Source organism: Indicator indicator, chromosome 35 (genome assembly GCF_027791375.1).
Source record: "Indicator indicator isolate 239-I01 chromosome 35, UM_Iind_1.1, whole genome shotgun sequence".
NCBI classification, from domain to species: domain Eukaryota; kingdom Metazoa; phylum Chordata; class Aves; order Piciformes; family Indicatoridae; genus Indicator; species Indicator indicator.
In genome coordinates, this window is record NC_072044.1 from 4,683,267 (window position 1) to 4,705,085 (window position 21,819).

Below are 21,819 nucleotides of genomic sequence, written 5' to 3' on the forward strand. Positions count from 1 at the left end.
GTCTGGAGGGTCAGGGAGTGAGGTGGATGGGAAGTGGTTGAAGGGAAGAAGTCAGAGAGTTGTGGTCAATGGGCAGAGTCTAGTTGGAGGCCTGTGTCTGGAGGAGTCCTTCAGGGTCAGTACTGGGACCAGCACTATGCAATATATTCATCAATGACCTGGATGAGGGCACCAAGGGCACTGCCAGCAGTTTGCTGATGACACCAAACTGGGTGGAGTGGCTGCCACAGGAGGGTTCTGCTGCCATGCAGTGAGACTTGGACAGGCTGAGAGCTGGGCAGGGAGAAACTGAATGAAATTCAGCAAGGGCAAGGGGAGAGTCTTGCACCTGGGAAAGAACAACCCCATGGAGCAGGAGAGGTTGGGGACTGAGCTGTTGGAGAGCAGTGAAGGGGAAAGGGACCTGGGGTGCTGGTGGACAGGAGGTTGACCATGAGCCAGCAATGTGCTCTTGTGGGCAAGAAGGCCAAGGGCATCCTGGGGTGCATTAGAAGGGCTGTGGTGAGTAGGTCAAGAGAGGTTCTCCTGCCCTTCTGCTCTGCCCTGCTGAGGCCACATCTGGAATATGGGCCCCTCAGGTCAAGTTCTGGGCCCCTCAGTTCAAGAAGGACCTCAGGGAACTGATTGAGAGAGTCCAGCACAGAGCCAGAAAGATGATGAAGGGAGTTGAAAACCTTCCTTATGAGGAATCTGAGGGAGCTGAGGGCTCTGTAGCATGGAGAGGAGGAGCCTGAGGGTGACCTCATTGCTGTTGATAAAGCTGTGCAGGGGGAGTGCCCAGAGGCTGGAGCCAGGCTCTGCTGGTGATGCCCAATGCCAGCACAAGGGGCAGTGGTGGAAGTTGAGGCATAGGAAGTTCCATGGAAACAGGAGGAAGAATTTTGTCACTGTGAGGGTGACAGAACCTCAGCAGGCTGCCCAGGGGGTTGTGGAGTTTCCTCTGGAGATATTCAAACCCACCTGGATGTGTTCCTGTGTGCCCTGCCCTAGTGACCCTGCTCTGGCAGGGGCTTGGACTGGATGATCTCCAGAGGTCCCTTCTGGCCCATGGCATTCTGTGATTTACACAAGGCCTGGGGCAGGCAGGATGCTCACCTCTCATCAGTCTTTGCACAAGCAAGCTGAAAAGGAAAACAAGTTTGTTCCAGGAAAGCAACAGGAGAGCATTCTTGAGCCCAGAAACTGGAAACAAGAGAAACATCAAAATGAAAGAGCACTAACTGTAACTCAGCAGATCACAGCATTTTGGCTCCAGCTGTCCCTGTAGGGAACATCTCTCATCCTCAGACATCTGGACCAGTTTAATGGATGTGTTGCCACCAAAGAGCAGCCTGTGGAACAGCTCAGGCTGCAGGGTCCCAGGCCTGCTGTTTATGTTTGCAAGTTATCAGACTGTAAACCTCCACAGCAGAGCCTCTCCTGCAGGCCTGGCCCCTCCCTGGGGCAGAGATGTGCTGGGACAGCCCACCTGGGTCCTCTTTCCTCCTGCACACTTGGTCTTGCTGACATGAATTGCATGGCTTCAGAGCTGGGAGAGAGGGTCCCTGGGCCACTCTTTGTGCTTTACATCTCCCCTGCCTTTGAAATGCATTGGCCTCCTGTCCCTGCAGGGTCTGTGCTGCTCTAGCTGCTGTCCCCCACCTGGCCAGCCCCTTGGCAGCTCCCCAGGCTGGCACCATGCCTGTGACACACCTGAACACAGGTGACACAGCTGATGGCACAACTCTGGTCTCCCCCTGCTCACACCATGCTGCAGGTTCTCTGCACAGATGTTGCCTCTGTAAGAGCCACCACAAGGGTGTGAGGCTCATGGCCTTGGGCTGTGCATGGGCACAGAGCAGGGCAGCCTGGCTGAGCCTGGCTTGATGTGGACATCAGCCTGGCATCCTCCTGCCACTTCTGTCCAGGGCTTCTGGGGCTCAGGGCACAGATTTATCTCTCCTCCCAAGCAGAAGTAGCTGAAGCTTCCCTGAGCAGACCTGAAGTCCCTTGATGCCACCAGTACCTTCATCCTGATGTGTCCACAACACAGCTTCAGCAACTGAGGCTGCTCTGCTGGCTCATCCTGGGCTGCATCAGGTTACCCTTGCTCTGGAGAAAGCAGAATTGACTCCTGGGGCTGTGCCCCCCCTCTCCACTGCTTAGCTCAGGCTGTGTCCTCCCTCCATGCTTAGCTCAGGCATCACCTCTCAAGCCCAGTGGACCCACAGGGACCAGTGGCTGCTGCTCTCCTTCCTCCTCCATCCTGGGTGACAGGCTTCAGAGCCAAGCACAGAACATTTGCTTGCTTTTTCCTCCCTGCTCCTCTCCACCATGGAAAATTGGTGGAAAGAAGGTTGGCAAAAGAACTAAATAATTGAAATGTTTTAGCAGCAGCTTATTGGCAGAAAGATGGAAACTGAGTTTGGAAAGTTGGTGGAGAGGCCACATACAGAACTTTAGCCTGGGGCAAAGTTCCCTTGAACAGCCACAAAGCCAGCAGCTGCTGCTGGAGTCAAGAAGCTGATCTGGGAGGGCTGCTCCTTACCCAGCCCATTTCAGTCATAAACATTTCATATTAAACTGTCCCAGGAGAGGTTTTCTTCTGGCTACCAATGCACTCTGCCCTGGATGCTGGTGTACCACCAGGCTCTGAAGCTGTGGGAACAGGAGTTTGCTGGGAATTGCTCTTAACAGGCAGAATGGGGCCAGGGATTTCCCAGCCTGTAATGTCCTGTGCCAAAGCCCTGCCTGTGCCACAGCCTCTTCCCTACCCCTGGGGAGCAGCCAGGAAAGCCTGAATGGGGAGCAGGTGATGGGCAGCTGGGTTTGCTGTGCCAGGAGGGATGCAGGGCAGTGGTTGGGTTTGCTGTGCCAGGAGGGATGTTGCTGGCTGCTCTCTGGCCCAAACCTCCCAAGGCTGCACATCTGCAGCTCCATCCACAGCAGCTGGCCAGAAGCTCTGGCACAGGCACCCCTCTGCTTTGCACACAGAGAAGCATGGCAGAAGCTGGCAAGGATGCATTTCACAGCTGGCTGGGGGCTGGGGAGGAAACTCACCCCAGCAGCACCTGCAGCTCCTCCTGTGCTTATGCTGGAGGGAGCTGGGCTGGGGTGGGGGAGGAGGGGAAACCACCGAGCAGTCCTTGCACGTAGCTGCTCGGAGCAAGCATCAGGGGTGTGCAGAGTGGAGCTGCCCCCCGCTGGGGTTCCTGGGGCCAGGCCCCCTCCAGCCAGTGTTTGCTTTCCGAGGGATGGCTCCGGGTGCTCACTGCTGACCTCCTCACGTTTCTGTGCTGTTCCTCCCCCCGCAGGGAGCTGTCACACAACCAAATCGAGGACCTGCCCAGTTTCCAGCGGTGTCAGCGGCTGGAGGAGCTGTGAGTACAGAGATGTCCTCACCCCCACCGTGCACGGGGGAGAGGGAACAACTTGGGCAGGGGGGCAACCCCCAAGGACAAACCTCAGCCTTCAGCACTGTGCTCAGGGCTGTAACTCACTCTTTGGATTGCACAGGGGTCAGAGCTCCACACTTTGCCCCTCTGCAGACACAGGACACAATCACACATCCCCCCCAGCACAGCAGTTAACTCCCTGAGCTCTTTTCAGGGGTCCCAGCTTCCTGAGGCCCTCACTTGTAACTGGGCATCCACTGAATGCCTTCTTGGCTGCTTGGGGCACTGAAACCAGCAGCAGAGCAGATACCAGACCCTGAGGCTCCTGCCTCTCAAACGTGACTGAGGCCAAATCCCAGCTGAGACTACACCATGCAGGTCCCCCCACGTGGGGACACCACTTCTGCAGGTCTGGCAATTCCTGATGGGCATTCTGCAGGAACTGTACAAACACTCAGCATTGCTCCAAACCAGGGAAGACACACTGGGAAAGCTGCAAGTTTCCCACCAAGTGGATGCTTGTGCCAGCTCTGGATGTCTCTCCAGGGATGTGGGGACTGTGCAGCTCAGCCAGCAAACACCCTGTGAGCCCTTACCCTGCTGCCTGCCCTGCTCCAGGGAGTGCAGGAGGCTGCTGGCAGGGAGCTGTGCAGGGGCTGAGGGTCTGAAAGTAGAGCTGCAGGAGGTGGCTGCTGGGTTCAGCCCTGCATCAGGATTTATCTTCATGAAAAGCTGACTGCCTTCAGCCCTCCAATCATCCCCAAGGCAATGGGCAGCACCCTGTAGCCCTTCCTGACAGGTCACACAGAGTCCACGGGCTCCAGGCTGTCCTCTTTGGCTCTGGACAAAGCAGTTTGCACGTTCAGGGTGCAGCAGAGTGGGGAAGCAGCATGGCTGTGGTGATAGTGAGGCAGCTTTAGCCACTGCACATCAGTGGCACTTGGCTGTCCCATGGTGGCATCAAAAGGAGAGGTTGGCTGTGCCCTGGGGCTGCCCACAGGAGGGGATGGCTTTGGGCTGCTTTGTTGCTCCTCCTCTTTAGCCCTTGAAATCAGAGCAGGGCTCCCAAGCTCAAATGCCAGCTTCCATGGTGACAGTTGGTGCCTGCTGCCATGGGGCAAGGATCCCTACCTGGTGTCCATGCTGCCTGCAGCGATTTTCTCAAACCAGGTTCTGTTTTCCAGGGGCCTCCAGCACAACAGGATCCATGAAATCAGGGCAGACACCTTCCTGCAGCTGCTGGCCCTGCGCTCCATGTAAGTGTGTGCCAGGGGGAGGGGAGGGAAGGGACAGCCTGGGCCCCCAGCCAGGTTGCTGTGGAGTTTTCCAACCCTTTTCCCTCTGCCTCTTCTAGGAGGCTTTGCAGTCTGGTCCCTCTTCTGCTGCCCCCAACCAAAGCACAGGGCACAAATCTTCCCTTGGGGCACCAAACCTTCTCTTAGGGCACAACCCTTCCCTTGGGGCACCAAAGCTTCCCTCTGGCTCACCCACTGCATGCAGACTCTCCCCTAAACAAGCCCATCACCTGCTGGCACTGCTGCCCACACGTGCAGACACTCCCCACACTCTGCCCCTCACACATAGCACAGCACAGACAGTGCCACCTGAGTGCCCTTGGGCTCCTGGTAGGGACTGACCTGAGCTCCAGCAGCCCTTTCCCTACACACAGCCCTGGGCCAGGCACTCCTGGACCAGCCCTGCAGAACATCCCAGGTGGTCTGTGGCTGCCTGCCCCCAGCTCCCAGGCAGGTTGGGCTTGGCACCTCTGGCTGGTGGCTCTGCAGGAATTGATTCTCCCTATGCTGTGTGGGAAGAGGCCTCCAGGAGCTGATGTTCTTTAGCTACTGGAAGTGAAGTGATTTATCCTAAAAGATTTATCCCATGGTGCAGCACAGGGAAAATGGCATTTCAGAGGCCACCACTCCTACAGCTCCCACAAGTGTGCTCTGCACCATGGCTGTCCCTGCCCAGCAGGCACAGGCAGCTGTGAGTGCTGCTGCCATGTTGCAGCCATGCAGAGGTGCAGCTGAGAGTGCAAGCTCCAGCACCTGCCCTTGGCAATGCTCTGGCTCCCTGCTGGCACCCTCAGCCTGCTGCAGGGGGACACACATCAGGGCAGACACTGCTGGTTCCCTGCAGAGCTGGAGAGATGAACACAGGCAGGGCACTGCTCTGCAGGCAGCCTGGGCACAGAAAATGCCTCCTGGAACACTGCTGGTGGCAGAGGGAGCTGAGGCCTCTAGCTGAGGTGGAAGCAGAGCTCATTGAGGAGCCTCAGTGACCCAAGCCACCTGTGCACCACAGGAGACACTCTAAGAGGACCTTGGCTCTCCCACACAGCCCCTGGTCCTGTCTGCTCCTGCCTGTGACCACTGTGACCTCCCCAGGGGCTCTCTGGCACTAAGGCACAGCCTCTCTGATGCCTTGATGTTTAACATCTTAGCATCAAATCCCCAAATGCACAGAAATGAACCCAAAAAGGAACCTTTTCCTTTGGTCTCAGTGGAGGAGCTCCTGCAAGGCAAAATCATAGAATCACAGAATGCTCTGGTTTGGAAGGGACCTCCAAAGGTCATCCAGTCCAAGCCCTCAGCTTGGACACACACACACAGAGACCCAAACAGATTTGTCTCAGGGAGCTGCCATGAGACAGAACCTGCTGCAGAGCAGGGGGTACAGAGCCCACATCTGCTCACACTGAACCCCCTGAGCCCCCTGCCAGCAGCTTGACTCTCCTGCCCTGCCACTCCCTTACTGGCATCTCCTTGCTTTGCAGAGACCTCAGCTGGAATTCCATCCAGGTCATTCACCCTGAAGCCTTTGTGACCCTGCACTCCCTCACCAAGCTGTAAGTTGCAGTGCTGCTCTGGCACAGAGGGCCATGGACAGCAGGGACCTGGGCACCTCAGGATGACTGCCCAGCTGCTGGCACAGCTGGCATTCACCTGCCAGAAGGTGCATGGCTCAGCACTGACCTCAAGGTTTCCTATCAATATTAAGGGGATGATGAAGGTGCAGAAGGAGCTCATCTTCAAGATGCTCTCACCCTGAACACTTAACCCTTCCCTTCCCAGTGCTTTCATACCTGCCTGAGATGCCTTTAGGAGAGCTCAGCATGCAGGACCACTTCAGCAGGAGTCACTGCAGATGATCTCTGCTGGCTCTGGACTCCTCAGCCCCCTCACCAAGGCTCTATTTCATAGGCTGGGAGCTGCAGTCACATCTGACCTGTGGTGGTGGGGAGGAGTCGTGTGGGGCAGGTGGACACCAGCCAGGGCCTGCAGCAATCCTCCCCTCACTCTCCTCAGGGACTGCAGCACCAATCTCTTTGTCTCAGAGGAGCCTAGCCCCCATTCCAGCATTGCATCTGAGGGAGCAACCAAGGCAGACAGGAAAGTTCTTCCAGCCTCTGCCCCCAGCAGCAGCCCCCTGACCGTGGTCTCCTCTGCTTGCCCTTCCTCAGGGACCTGACTGATAACCAGCTGGTGACACTGCCTCTGGATGGGCTGGGGGGACTCACCCATCTGAAGCTCCAAGGCAACCCAGGCCTGTCTGAGCCCTTCAGCAAGGAGAGCTTCCCCAGGATGAGGTACTGGTGGTGGTGGCTCTGTGGCTGCTCAGCACTGCCTGTGTTTGCTTACAGCAATCAGCCTCCTGCTCTCCTGCTTGTGCCCTGCTCTCCTTCAGCCTTGCAGGCCAAGAGGTGGAGCAGGCTCCCTGTGCTGCTGACACCTCTCACCTTTGACAGCCTGCCAGGGGCAGTGGTGCTGCTCCCCTGGGCCCACCACCCCCACCCCCACCCCCAACCACACTCAAGTGGAAAGCATGGAGCAGGCCCAGCTCAGGGCTCCTCTCAATGGAAAACATTCCCAGCAGCCAGGCCTAGCTAATGACATCCAGCTTGCCCTCAGCAAACTCTGTTTGTGTGGCCATGTCTTGTCTGCTGTGGATTAATGAGGAGCCTGCAGGAGGCTGCAGGAGGCTCACAGCACAGTGCTGCAGTGCAGCCTCTGCCTCTCCTGACCCCTCCTTCTGGTGGGTCTCCAGCACAGCACCTGCCCTCAGGCTGAGGGGCCTGTGCTCCAGGTGACTCAAATTCCCCTCAGGCAAAGCCATCTTCTGCTTGGGTCTCCCAGGTAGTCCCCTTGGAGCCAAGGATGCTTTGGCTGATGTACAGATTCCCAGAGCTGGAGCTTCTGAAACTTAGGCACCCAGTGCTGGGCTCCCAGGGCAGAGAACCAGCACTGGGTTCATAGCTCAGCTCCAAAGCAGAGTGGAGCTCTCACTTCTCTCTGCCTCATCAGTGGTGTCTGCAGAGCTTCCTCTTCTGCCATTTTTGACTCATCACAGCTGGGATCTGCTGCCTGACAGGTTTCCAAATGGCAGGGCACCCCAGAAGCTTTTGGAGGTCTTTCCACACCCAGGAGGCAGCCCCTTGTGCAGAGCAGGCCAAGTTCAGCACTTCCAGGAGCACCCCTCCTCTGAACTAATTCCACTGACAGACATTTGTGGAGCTGGTTTGGATTTGCACCAGAGAGGCTGAGCCTGCAGGAGTGCTTCATTGACACAACAGCTCCCAAATGTTGGGGCTGTGCCTTTAGTCTTATTCTTGGGGCACATATCTGGAGGAATCAATGATGTAAGAGCAGCTCTTAGCCATCCTGGGAGGGTCTGTCCCTCCCTACACATTTCAGTGAAAAGCTTTGATTTGGAGCTTATAACATGAAGCAGCTTTGTATACAGAGCTCCCACAGCCTGCCAGGGCCTGGCCAGAGGTGTTTGGGGACTTAAAAGCATATTTGTAGAATCTAGAGTTACATCACACTGCCTGATCCTGCCAGAAGACCTCCACTCTCTGGAAAACCTGCACTTCCTTTGCCTCCATCGCCACTCCCTGACTCCCAGCGTAGCAGCAGCAGTTCACTGTCTGAAGGCAATGCAGCTGCTGCAGACTCAGCCAGATGCTGTTCAGCTGCTGTGTAATTAACCTCCTCACACCTGCCAGCCCTGCCAGTGCTGCTTTCAAGTAGAAATCAGACAGATTAGAGAAACCTGCTGCACTTGAGAGACCTGAGACTTCCCTGCCTGAGCTGGAGTGAGCCATGCCCAGCAAACTGGAGTCTGGATGTGCCTCTCTGACCTTCAGCACCAAGCAAGGGGGACCCTGCATGTGCTCAAGCCCTTGGGCAGCTCCTCACCCTGAACCAAAGAAAGGATGTGCAGCAAAAAAGGACCTTGGGCAAGTGAAGACTTGCTGTGAGCATGGTGCATGGCAGAGGGCAGGGAGAAGAGGCTCAGTCACTCCAGGGAGAATCACAGAATCACAGAGTGTTAGAGTTGGAAGGGACCTTCAGAGATCATCCAGGCCAACCCCCTGCTACAGCAGGATCACCCAGGGCAGGGCACACAGGAACACATCCAGATGGAGCTTGAAAGTCTGCAGAGAAGAACCTCCACCACCTCTCTGGGCAGCCTGCTCCAGGGCTCCAGCACCTTAACAGCAAGGAAGTTTCTCCTCATGCTGAGGTGGAACCTCCTGGGTTCCAGCTTGTCCCTGTTGCAAGGTACCACCACAAGGAGCCTGGCACCTCCAGCCTGACCCCCACCCCTCAGATATTTATAGACACTGATCAGATCTCCTCTCAGCCTTTTCCTCTCCAGACTAAACAGCCCCAGGGCTCTCAGCCTTTCTTCATAGCAGAGATGTTCCAAGTCCCCCAGTCATCCTCCAGCAGGTCCCTGTCTCTCTTCAACTGGGGAGCCCAGAACTGGCACAGTATTCCAGACGTGATCTCAGCAGGGCAAAGTAGGGGTGGAAGAGAACCTCCCTTGACCCTGCTGGCCACACTCTTCTTCATGCACCCCAGATGCTGTTGGCTCTCTTGGCCACAAGGGCACATTGCTGTCCCATGCAGAACTTGCTGTCCACCAGCACTCCAAGGTCTTTCTCCATGGAGCTGCTCTCCAGCTGCTCTCCAGCTGCTCTCCTGGAGCAGGAGCACTGGTGCCTGCTGCTGTTCCTCCCCAGATGCAGGACCCTGCCCTTGTCCTTACTGAACTTCATGAGGTTCCCCTTCACCCAGCTCTCAGCCTGTGCAGATCTCAGAAATCACAGCACTGAGGAAAGGGGGTTGGGAATTATCCAGGAACCTCAGTGCAGCTTCCAAACCTGGTGACTGGCAGCATCCTATTGAGAGTCAATGTCTTAAGCACCAAAAGAGAGGCAGTGCAGAGACACCTGAGGGTGACTTAGGTCCACACTCTGTCCTACATGGAGCCCTTCACTTGAGCAAAATCCTGCTCTGGTGTAACCACAGCCTGATGGCTTTGGTCACTGCTGGGAGGTCTTAACCATGGAGTCTGGGGTCAGGTGGATCCAGGGCTGGCCCCTGGAAGGTGTGGTCTGTGTTATTTCATTCCCCTAATGCCTGCATCTCCCTCTACAAACAACCAGCACAGGCTCTCTGGCCCTTTTTTGCTCTCTCTGCTCCCTTCTCAGTGCTGTTATCTCGGTGTGGGGAGGTTTGCTGCCTGCCTTGGCCTTGGCAAGGCTCATTTCAGCTGTGCCATTAGGCCTGGGGGAACAGGGAGGAGGCAGGGAGGTAGTGGGGGGGTTGAGGCCTGGGGTTTTGGCCTGGCCTGGGAGAAGGTTGTGGAAAGCTTTGGCTTATTGACGTGGACTGTGGATTTGTGTGGTGGTTTTGCACTGTTCAATAGAGTTGTGAATAGAACTTCAGTTAAACTCCCAATTCTTTCCAATCCTGTGTACAGTGTTTTCTTTTACTTCCTTGGGAAGGAGTCAAAAGCCTCTGTCAGCTCCTTAAACCCATGGCAGTCATGTGTGGCAGTTAAGCAAGAAGTGCCAAGCCAGGGAGAGCCACCCCACAGAGGTGGCTCACCTCCAGAGTTCTGCTTTCCCCCTTGCAGGGTGCTGGAAGTACCTTATGCATACCAGTGCTGTGCCTATGGCAGCTGCAGCAGCCTCTTCAAGGGGTCCAACCAAGGGGAGGCAGAAGACATCAGCCCTGAGGAGGAGGATGCCCACAAGAGGACCATGGAGCTGTTCCCAGGCCACACTGAAAACCACTGTAAGTAAAGAGGGCTGGGTGGGGACCACTTCATGGGCAGGGCCATGCTGGGAGCCAGGACACCAGCCTGGGTCTGCAGGAGTGGCCCCACTGCCAGCCATGGAGTCACACCAGGAGGCTGATCCTCCTCCAGCTTGGATGGCCAGCAGGGGGAAGGGGCTTCAGTGAGTGTCACTGCTTTGGGGCAAGCTGATTGGCACAGCCAGACCTCCAGAAGCTGGCAGGAGGGTCCAGCAGCCCTCAGCAGCATGGCCATGGTCTGCTCCTTTGGCCTTGCTGACCAGAGGGGGAGGCTGCCCACAGCACTGCAGGCTGGCTGAGATTACAGGAGACAGCTTCTGGGCTTGGCCATGGGCCAGCAGAGAGCCTCTGGCAGAGCATCAGCCTTTGGTGCTGCAGCACACAGGGCATGGATCCTGGGATTAACCTGCATGAAGAGCAGGAGCTCAAAGGTCTGGGATGGGCAGCAGGCTGGAGCCAGAGCTGTGTGTGCTGCTCTGGGGCAATGCTCTGGTGCTGCAGCAAAGAGTAGGGCCCTCTGCTCCTGCCACCCCTGCTCCCATCCTTCACAGGCCAGGAATAAGCCTCAGCAAAGTAAAAGGTTCAGGCAGAGGCTAGCAAATGCGATTCCTACAGCAGGATGTGGCCCCTGGGAACATGCTGGGCTCAGTGGTTACAGAGGGCAGAGTCCAGAGCAGCTCAAGTGTGGTGGTGACTCCTGCAGGAGTTCTCCTCAGCTGGGTCACTTTTTCCATCATTACTGAAGCCCTTGTGCAGAGACTGCAGTTTGCCCAGCAAAGCACAGCCTCTCTGGGAAGAGGTTTGCAGCCAGGGCCCAGAGTGCTGCTCACAGACCTGCTCTTGCTGGGCACCAAAGCATTTAATGCCTCAAAGGACTCTCTGCCCTGGCCCTGGCCCTGGCCCTGTCCTACCACAGGCTCCCAGGCCTCTGAGCCAGTGTCAGCCTCACAGACTGGAGCCCTGGGGAGCAGAGGGAAATGCTGACAGATTCTAGGATGTGCAGGATGAGACAATTAGCAGCTCATAAAAGCTCTCATTTTCAGATGTTGCAGCTCTGGTTTTGTCTGCAAATATCAAACCACAGAGGTCTGATGCAAATGCACAGGAACAGGAGCATCTCTCCTGACTGTGCAGCCTTTGCAGGTGCCTCTCCTCACCACTCAGCAATGCATGGGCTGGGGGGGGTTGGGATGTTGCAAGTCCTCTTCACTGCTGCATTCTTTCTGTTCCCAGCTCTTCCTCTCTGACAGCCACCAGTGGTACTCAGCTGGTTTGTGAATCCTTTCTCATTAAAGAGGAAGAAAGCTCCCAAACATTCCTTCCATGCAAGAGCTGAAGTGGCCTAGTTCAGAGCAGGCAGCTGGGGGCTGTGTCCCTGCAGTGCACAGCCAGGCTCCCAGGCACTGGATTCTGGGGGAGAGCTGGGCAGAGGGATGGGGCAGGGCTTGCTCCCAGACAGCCACAGCCTCTCAGCCCTGAGTGGTGCTTCCAGCAGGGAGCTGAGGAGGCCTTTGCAAACAAACCCTGACAACCTCACAGACAGGTGGTGAGAGGTGACCTGTCCCAGCAGCTCTGCAGGGCTGAGAATCAGGGCTGAGAATCAGCCCTGCTCCAGCTCCAGGCAGTGCTGCCTCCCACCACACTTCCTGCTCCTCCACCCAGCACCCATCCCTCAGCTGAGCCCAGCACACCTGACCTCAGGACACCTGACTCCAGCCACAGCATGCAGGTTGCAGACCCTGGGGCCAGCTCAGCTCCATTCCATCCTTCCAGGGCTGCAGATGCCTGGGAACCCCCCAGACACCACCCAAGTGTGCCCATTCACACCTGAGTAATGCCACCCAAGGCCCAAAGGAGTCTGGCTGGTGCATGTCTTGAGAACAGCCTGGAGGAGAAGGCCTTGGGGGTGTCAGGTGGTGACAAACTCCCCAGGAGCCAGCAGTGGTCCCTGGCAGCCCAGAGCCAGCTGTGTGCTGAGCTGCATCCAGAGCAGGAGAGCAGCAGCACAGGGAGGGGATTCTGCCCTCTGCTCTGCTCTGCTCAGAGCCCACCTGCAGCACTGCCTCCAGTTCTGGGGCCCCCAGCACAAGAAGGACCTGGAGCTGCTGGAGGGGGCCAGAGGAGGCCACAAAGATGATCAGAGTCTGGAGAACCTCTGCTGTGGGGACAGGCTGGGAGAGTTGGGGCTGTTCAGCCTGGAGAAGAGAAGGCTCCAGGGAGACCTCAGAGCAGCCTTGCAGTACCTGAAGGGGCTCCAGGAGAGCTGGGGAGGGACTTTTGACAAGGGCTGGGAGTGCCAGGATGAGGGACAATGGCTTTGAGCTGGGAGAGGGGAGAGTGAGACTGGAGAGGAGGAAGAAATTCCTTTGAGTGAGGGTGGGGAGAGCCTGGCACAGGTTGTCCAGGGAGGCTGTGGCTGTCCCCTCCCTGGAGGTGTTCAAGGCCAGGCTGGATGAGTCCTGGAGCAACCTGGGCTGGTGGGAGGTGTCCCTGCCCATGGCAGGGGGTTGGAGCTGGAGGAGCTTCAAGGTCCCTTCCAACCCAAAGCAATCTATAACTGTTCCATCACTCTGTCACCTTGTCAAGAAGATCTTTAAGGTTCCATTTTCCAACTCTTTGGTGCCTGGGACCTGCCTCTCTGGCTTGGAACTGGCAGCATTTAGCAGATGCCTCCTCCCCTGTGTGTCTGCACAGCAGCCCAAAGAGAGCTCAGGGCTTGTCAGAGAGGACATCCACCCAGCACAGGCAATGTGCAAGCACTGCCCCAGGACACTTCCATCACAGTCTCAGCACCCCTCAGGACCACTGTGTTGAGGACAGGAAGGGAGGCATTGGCTTCAGGCACATCTGCAGTAAGGAGACAAAGCCCTAGAGAGCCCCTAGAAAGCACCCTGCAGGGTCAACCTTGACCAGAGGGCACTGCTCTACCAGCACCATTGACTAATTCACCTCTCAACCATCCAGCAAACCCTGCAGGGTCCCTAGGGATACACTTCTGCTGCTTCTGTCACTCAAGAAGGCTACTCAAGTGCCCCAAAAAGCACCTGCCCAGGCCCCTTGCAGCCCCAGCTCTAAGGGACAGAGCAGTTACCTGCAAGCCACACATGGGCACTGCCCTGGAAGAAGCATCCAGCCCAGTGGGGTTTGTTCTGCCCCTTCTCCAGCAATTTTCTCCTCTTCCTCCCACTTCAGTGCTGGTACAGCCAGCTGGAGACCATTTTCCATGGGAAAGACACTACCAGCAAAGTGTTTTTTCCACAGAATCCCAGAATTAACCAGGTGGAAGAGACCTCTGAGATCATCCAGTCCAACCCAGCACCATCTCGTCACCTAACCCATGGCACCAAGTGCCTCATCCAGTCTCTATTTAAACACTTCCAGGGGCAGTGACTCCACCACCTCCCCAGGCAGCACATCCCAGTGGCCAGTCTCTCTTTCTGGGAAGAATTCCTTCCTCACATCCAGCCCAAAGCTCCCCTGCTGCAGCTTGAGACTGTCCCTGAGTCTGTCACTGGGTGCCTGGGAGAAGAGCCCAACCCCCACCTGGCTGCAGCCTCCCTTCAGGTAGTTGTAGAGAGCAATGAGGTCTGCCCTGAGCCTCCTCTTCTCCAGGCTGAACACCCCCAGCTCCCTCAGCCTCTCCTCACAGGGCTGTGCTCCAGACCCCTCCCCAGCCTTGTTGCCCTTCTCTGGACACCTTCAAGTACCTCAAGATATTTCTTGAATGAGGAGCCCAGCACTGGACACAGCACTCAAGCTCTGGTCTACCCAGTGCTGAGCACAGGGCAGGATGAGTTCCCTGCTCCTGCTGGCTACACTATTGCTGATCCAGGCCAGGATGCCATTGGCTCTCCTGGCCCCCTGGGCACACTGCTGGCTCCTGTTCAGCTGCTGTCACCCAGCACCCCCAGGTCCCTCTCTGCCTGGCTGCTCTCCCACTCTGTCCCCAGCCTGTAGCACTGCATGGGGTTGTTGTAGCCAAAGTGCAGAACCTGGCACTCAGACTTGTTAAACCTCATGCCCTTGGACTCTGCCCATCTGTGCAGCCTGGCAAGGTCCCTCTGCAGAGTTCTCCTGCCCTCTAGCAGCCCCACACTTACTCCCAACTTGGTGTCATCTGCAGACTTACTGATGATGGACTCTTACCATGCCTCAGAAGTGGAGGCAGCTTAGCAAAGCTCAGCTCAGTCAGGGCTACTTCAAAAGCAGTGCAGCCTGCCCTGGAGGACACAGCAGCCTTGCTTCCTTCCTCCAGTTCCCAGGCTGGGACCTATACTGGTTTCCAGCAGAGATCCATCTTCTGCCCTGAGCCCCATGGTGCTTTGCTATTCACAGCTAGCTCAGCAGCCCAGGCAACACCAAACTTGCTCCTTCCCTTCCTGCAGATGTTTAACCTGTGCCTGGAGCCAGCCTCTGCCTCCTGGCCCCCAGAAAAGCAGTGGGGGGCAGCTGAGACTTGGGCATGGCCATGGGGTGGGTGGCAGGGGACACTGAGAGCAGGAGTCTCTGCACTGAGCACCCTGAGTGCACACCACAGCCCCTGTGCTGGGGATGGGACAGACACTGGAGATTTATAAGCCTCTAAAATGTAAGGAGGAGATATTTTTCCATCCCACTGTGAGTGTTTTCTTGCCAGACTCCAGAGCAGCAGTAATACTTCAACTCTTCTACAGACAGATTTTCTAAATGGCTTTTTTTTTTTTCCCCTTCCCAAAGCTCCCTGAAGCCCAGAAAGCCACAATGCCTGTCAGGAGGCTCTAAAGATGGCACATTGTTTGTCATCATCCTTAAGCAAATCATCCCAGCTGGATCCTCAGCCAGGGGCAGGGGGCAGAGCTCCTCAGTGCACCATTTCTAAACACATTAGGCAACCAAATCCCCCCAAGGCTAGCAGTACCTTCAGCATGTGGAGCACCACCTTCCTGGCCAGTGTGGGAGCTGCCAGGTGCCAGCAGTTGGCATCCTCCATGGGAGAGTTCACCCCACAGCCACAGGTCAGCTCCAGCTCCCTGGCTGTTGGGCTGTGACAAGCAGAAAAATCACATCCTTCCCTCTTCCTCCCACCAAAGGTCTCCACTGGGAGCAGAAGGCTGTGCTGGTGCCATGGTTTGGGATGGCACTGCAGCTGCCCACACTGTGTGCCAGTGCTGGGAGTCAGCAGCAGTGTGAGAAGCGGAGCAGGGAGCAGAGCAGGCAGGCATGTCCTGGGGAGGCTCAGAGGATGCCATTCTCCTTGGTGATGACCTGCACCTTGCAGGCCACTGAGAACACAGCTGAGGGCTCAGCCCTGTTCTCTTCCAGCAGCTTTTCCTTCAGCCAGGGAGTGTCTGCCTGCCCCAAGTCTGCCTCAGGGTGCAGCTGGCAGCACCATGGAGATGCTGGCCCAGCAGGCTGGGCTCAGAGCAGGCTGGCTGCATAAACCCCACGGGTCTGCCTCCAGGGAAATGCAGGACTGGGAACCTCCAGGGCTAAAGCCAGGGCACCACAGCCCCAAGAAATGGCACAAACCAAAGCAGTACATTTTGGGCTCTCTGTTTTTCTGCTGTGGAGCTGCTGCTGGTGGCTGCTGAGGAAGAATCTGTGCTGCAAGGAGAGGCTGATGGCTCTCTTTGAACAAAGACCCAAAGCCCTTGTTGATGAACTAACACTGGCCAAGGCCTGCCCAGCAAATGGCACTGGGAAGATGCATTTGAAGGCTTTGTGTTCTGTAACCACACAGGCTGGAGGATTTCTTCACTTTTAATAAGCATGCTGGGAGGAGAGGTCTGCAGCCACCCAGCACTGGGACCTGGGGCTCCTGCACTGCCAGTGTTGGGAGTAACCTAATGTGTCGGTGTGAGCTGAAATTCCCCCCCCACCGACACTAACCAGGCTAGCCCAGTCTGGAAGCAAATGAGGGCTGTATTTACAAGCAGAGAAATGCAATGAATACGTACAAATATACAAAATTCACAACATTCACAAATATATACAATCAACAGAAAAGCACAACCTTTTGCTTTTCCCCAAAGGGGACCCTCCCAAAGGGGCCTCCCTCTCCCAGGAGCTTCCCCCCCAGACCCCCCTGGACAGAGAAGCAGAGTTAGTTAAGCAGAAAGTTGTTAACTTAGCTGCCAAGGTCAGTGTGGTATCTTCAGCCAGAAGAGAAGAAGAAACAGCAGCCAGACAGCCCAGCAACTGCCCCCACTGCCGAACGCAGAATGTGCAGAGTGCCTACTTTGTTTTGGGTAATAGTTCTTAAACATTTCTATCTATCCAATGGAAGTGTTTAGAACAATCGTTATTTTGCTTTCTTACACCCAATAGTGACTTATTTACATTCCTTCACTTTCTCTGTTCTGAACTTTGCAAGGAAAAATTAAAAAGACAGTTTCAAACCATCACACCTAACAACAGAGGGGTTTGGCCGCATGGAGCCCACCAGGGTGTGCAAAACCTTCCCCCTCTTCAGCAGTCACTGCAGGGACAAGCTGGACAGCAGCAGTTACTTTGTGGGCTGGGAACTGGCTGGGTAGGTCTGTGTTGAGGACAGGCAGGGATAAATATTTCTCCTTCTTGTCTTCCCAGATGACCTAGATGCAGAAGACCTCCAGCTGGACCTCGAGGAATCAAAGCTGCACCCCACTGTTCAGTGCACACCAAGCCCTGGTGAGCAGCCAGGGAAACCCTTGGAACACACTGGGATCCTTTCAGCTTCTCTAAATCCCCAGGGTCCCACAACTCCTCCTGCTGTGGCTGAGTAGCTGGGCTTTGGCCAAACTGGGGACAAGTGAGGAGCTTCCCTCTCCCACCTGAAAGTAGTATCCCTCATGTGAGGAGAGGGCAAGGTCATAGTAGCCCTGCCCAGGGGCCCCAGGGATCAGGCACAAACTCCTCCATCCACCAACCTGCCTGCAGCCAGACTCTGGGTCCCAAGAAGCTCCTGTTCCTTGCAAGACTCAGGCTTTGCTTTGTCCCAGCCAGCCCAGAACACTGCATGGTGAGATCTTGTCCTGGAGCTCCTGCTCACACCTGTGGCACTGCAGAGGCTCTTTCATCTGTTTGCTGAGAAGGGGAGGAAGGGAGCAGCTGGACTGCACCCAGCCACTTCCTCCTTGCTTCCACCAAAACCAGGCCAGCAGGTACAGGCTGGCTGGGACAGGAGGCTGCCCTCTGCTTTTGTCCTTGTCCTCAGCTCAGGGCTGCCCTACTGCAGCACAGCTGGAGGTTGGAGGGGGCTGGCTCTGTCCAGGCATCTGTGGCACACTGGCAGGAACACAGTTTGCACCTGGTGTGTTCCACTGAGCTTGCTGCAGAAGAAATGAGGAGTATTTTTGCAGGGCCATATCCTGCTGCCTGGGTACAGAGGTGCTGGCTCTCAGGGAAGTCAGCCCAAGGCCTCCACCTGCTTTGAGCTGGTCAAGATTCCTCAGTTTCCTCCAATTTCTTTTGATCTCTACAGCCTAAAATTTGGCCTATCCAGTTTCTGGTCTTGCTGAGCTCCCACCTGGAGCCCCTCACTGTGACATCCCAATCCCTCCAGGCACAGCTGTGTCTCATGCACCTCTCCCTTCCTCTCCTTTGGCAAGCAGCACCTGCCACCAGTCTCTGGTTACCCCTCCATGACCTTCCCTCACTCACACCATGTCCATCTCCCACATTCTCCTTGCCCATGCCCTTTTGTCCTTTCCTTGAGCAACCTTTAAGGTTCCTTCTAAGCCAAACCATTCGATGGTTCCTGCCACCCCAGCTCCCTCCAGCTCTTCCTCCCTGCCTGCTGCCTCTAACCCTTCCTCTCACCTTGGTCATCCCCTTGGTGAGGAGGGGATGCAGAAAAATAAGAGACCACTTAGCCAAGGTGTGGCTCAGGGCAGAAGGTGTCAATGTCAGGGCAGGGTGCAGCTGTCTCCCACACACCTCCACACCACTGACTCCAAGATCCCGGGGGTATGTGAGGAGGAGCAGCTAATGCAGAGCGGCCCAAATGCCAGGCTGGTAGCAGGAGGGTTAGTGGGTGTGGAGCCCACCAAAATCAGGAGATCCTTTGGACTGAGGCCTGCCTGGAGCTCAGACTCTGCCCCAGCAGACAGCACATGGTGGGTGGGACACAAGAGGGAGGTGGCTCCACCATGCACACAGCCATGGGGTGGCAATGCCAGGCCCTGACCTTCTCACATGTTAGGAGCTCTGCCAAGTTTGACATTTGTCACATTTCACATTTGACCTCTCCCTGCATCCCATTTCTGCCCTGGGCAAAGTCTGAGAGGATGCCCCAGGCACCCCAGTGTGGGGGGCAGGAGCACAGGCACAGGAGCTTGGGGCAGAGCTGCAGAAGAGGGCAGACAGCACTGGGAGCAAATCTCCAGCCCTCAGCATGCCAGAGGCTGGCTGGGGCCAGGGGAGGGCTGGGGCCTGGCCACTGAGCAGCACCACAGGAGTGAATTGCTGCCTTCTGGCTCTGACCCTGGGCCTTGTCCTCCTGCAGGTCCCTTCAAGCCCTGTGAGCAGCTGTTTGAGAGCTGGCTGCTCCGCCTGGGGGTCTGGGCCATCGTGCTGGTGTCGGTGCTCTGCAACGGGCTGCTGATCCTGGCTGTCTTCGCCTCCCCTGGCTACCTGTCCCCAGTGAAGTTCATCATCGGCTCCCTGGCCGGAGCCAACCTGCTGACTGGCATCTCCTGCAGCATGCTGGCCCTGGTGGACGCCCTCACCTACGGGCAGTTCGCCAGGCACGGTGCCCGCTGGGAGGGTGGCGCGGGCTGCAGGGTCACAGGGTTCCTGTCCCTCTGGGCCTCCCAGGCTGCCACCTTCCTGCTGACCCTGGCTGCGGTGCAGTGCAGCCTCTCTGCCTCCTGCGTGCGAGGCTATGGCAAGTCACCCTCCCTGGGCAAGGTCAAGGCTGCTGCCTTCTGCTGCCTCCTGCTGTCCTCCCTGGCTGCCGTCCTGCCTCTCTTCTCCATCGGGGAGTACGGAGCCTCCCCCCTCTGCCTCCCCTACCCTCTCCCGGGTGGCAAACCTGCCCCGCTGGGCTTCGCCGTGGCACTGGTGATGACCAACATGCTCTGCTTCCTGACCATCACAGCCACCTACATCCGGCTCTACTGCAGCCTGCTGCGAGGGGACTTCGGCGCCGTCTGGGACTGCGCCATGGTCAAGCACGTGGCCTGGCTGATCTTCACCAACTGCCTCCTCTACTGCCCAGTGGCCTTCCTCACCTTCTCCTCCATGCTCAACCTCTTTCTCGTCACCCCAGAGGTCATCAAGTCCATCCTCCTGGTGGTCCTGCCCCTGCCCTCCTGCCTGAACCCCTTGCTCTACCTGCTCTTCAACCCCCACTTCCGCGATGACCTCCGCCTGCTGCGGCAGAGGAGCCAGGACCAGGAGAGCTGCTCCCGGTCCCACGGGGCCGAAGAGGTGGAGAGAAGTTCCTACGACTCCACCCAGGCCCTGGTCAGCTTCTCCGACATCGACCACATCTTGGAGACGCCCAAGGGCATGGGGGTGCTCCCAGCCCCCTACAGCTTCCCCTCCATGACGCTGGTGCCCTGCCAGCAGCGAGTGGGCAGCAGGGGCAAGGAGAGAGGCTGCCCCGAGCACTGTCCCTGCCTCAGTGACAGGGAGGTGCTGGGCACCGCAGAGAGCCCAGAGGCTGGCGGCAGCAGCCTGCAGAGAGCCTTCCTGCCCTCCCTGCCCTACACATCTCACCTATAGAGCTGCTGTGAGCAGCCATGGCCCACAGCCCCGCAGCACATACCCAGCCCGGCCCCAGCACTGGGCGGACAGCAAGGTGACAGCAGAGCTGCTCCACGTAAAGCCCCAGCCCAACCCATGCACCCTCACCCCAGCACCCCTGCCTGAGCAACAGGCACTGCTCTGCCAGCTGCCAGGCACCTGGAAGGGCTCTGACGGAGCTCCAGACACTCAGGGCTGGCCATGGGAGGACACAAAGCCCCTGTGCAAGTGTTCCTCCTGCTAGAGACTACCTGGGAGAGAGGTCCACCAGCCTGGGAGATGGGTCAGGGAGACCTTCATCATAGAGTCACAGAATTGTCAGGGCTGGAAGGGACCTCAAGGCTCAGCCAGTTCCAACCCCCCTGCCATGGGCAGGGACACCTCACACCAGAGCAGGCTGCTCACAGCCACCTCCAGCCTGGCTGCAAACACCTCCAGGGATGAGGCTTCCACCACCTCCCTAGGCAACCTCTGCCAGTCTCTCACCACCCTCATGGTAGTGATCATCATCATCATCATCCTCACCCTGCAGCATTGCAAGCCAGGAGGAGCCTGCAGCAAAGCCTTCTATCTTCTCCAGGCAGAGACATCTTAGTAAGCAAAAGCTACTGCTCTGGGGCAAAACCACATGGAAATGGCTGACTGCAGTGAAGTGGCCACCCACAGGGACCTCAGACCTTGTCCTGCAGGGTCCTCTGCAGGTCTCACAGACCCCTGGAAACAGGCTCATGTCTGCCCTACACCATCAGCTGGGAGAGCAGAAGGAGTGAGTTGAGAGCAGTATCCATGTGTGCACTCCAGGTCTGGGCCTCCTCTGCCATGGGAGGCTCTGCTTTGTTCACTGGGAGCCTCCTGGGTTGATCAGGGCCCACACTCAGCCCCAGCAGGAGCTGGGGATGCCCAGATCCTCCTTCAGCCCCATGGTGCCTAGCAAGGCATCTCTGACCCCCAGGGCAGCCAAATCTGAGCTCCTCCCTGGGCAGACCTATGTGCTCTGCCTGAGGTCTCTTGGCAGCACCTGGCCAGGGTGCCCAAGGCAGCACCAGGCTGCTGCCACCTTCATCCTCCCCCCACCCTCACTTGCTGCAGCACACCTGGGCCACTGCTGTCTGTAGTCACCTGGCTCCTGGTCATGCCCATGAAATGGGGTCTGGCCCTCAGTGCCCCCAGACCTCGCTGCTGGAAGAGGCTGCTGGGTCCCATTTGGAGGGTGGCCTCTGCCCTCCCCTATTCTAAGGGCAGCTCATGGAGAAGGAGGGAACAGAGATCAGCCTTATGGGCATCAGGAGGGCACAGGCCCCTGGGAACAGCCTCAAATGAACTCCCTGCAGCTCAGGGGTCTCCCAAATCCACCCTCTCTGCCAGGAGCCCTCTCCCTGCCGCCCAGCACAGCAGAGAGCTCAGGCCCTGGGAAAAGCTTTGGTTGTGCTGACAGCTCTGCAGCTCTGTGTTCTGAGACAATAAATGAGCTCTGCTGCTGACCACTGGCTGCCTCCTGTCCTCTTGCATGTGGGAAGCACCTTGCTGGCTGATTCAGCAGCCAGCTGCCTGCCTCTCCCAGCCAAGCCAGGCTGCTGTGGCTTGGAGTTGTCTCTCTTGCCTGAGCAAGGACTGGGAAACTGCAGTGA

At 57.2% G+C, this 21,819-nt stretch overlaps 1 protein-coding gene across 1 annotated transcript in view; it reads left to right on the forward strand.

Annotated features, from left to right (window-relative positions):
• LGR6 (leucine rich repeat containing G protein-coupled receptor 6) overlaps nucleotides 1–20,170 on the forward strand; it is a 183,008-nt gene extending 162,838 nt beyond the window's left edge. Inside the window, exons 12-18 of the mRNA XM_054395926.1 lie at nucleotides 3,294–3,359; nucleotides 4,559–4,630; nucleotides 6,151–6,222; nucleotides 6,838–6,963; nucleotides 10,302–10,462; nucleotides 17,051–17,131; nucleotides 18,948–20,170. Of these exons, the coding sequence (XP_054251901.1) occupies nucleotides 3,294–3,359; nucleotides 4,559–4,630; nucleotides 6,151–6,222; nucleotides 6,838–6,963; nucleotides 10,302–10,462; nucleotides 17,051–17,131; nucleotides 18,948–20,170 (1,801 nt within the window). The remainder of the gene's footprint in view (nucleotides 1–3,293; nucleotides 3,360–4,558; nucleotides 4,631–6,150; nucleotides 6,223–6,837; nucleotides 6,964–10,301; nucleotides 10,463–17,050; nucleotides 17,132–18,947) is intronic.
• Nucleotides 20,171–21,819: the final 1,649 nt, after the last annotated feature.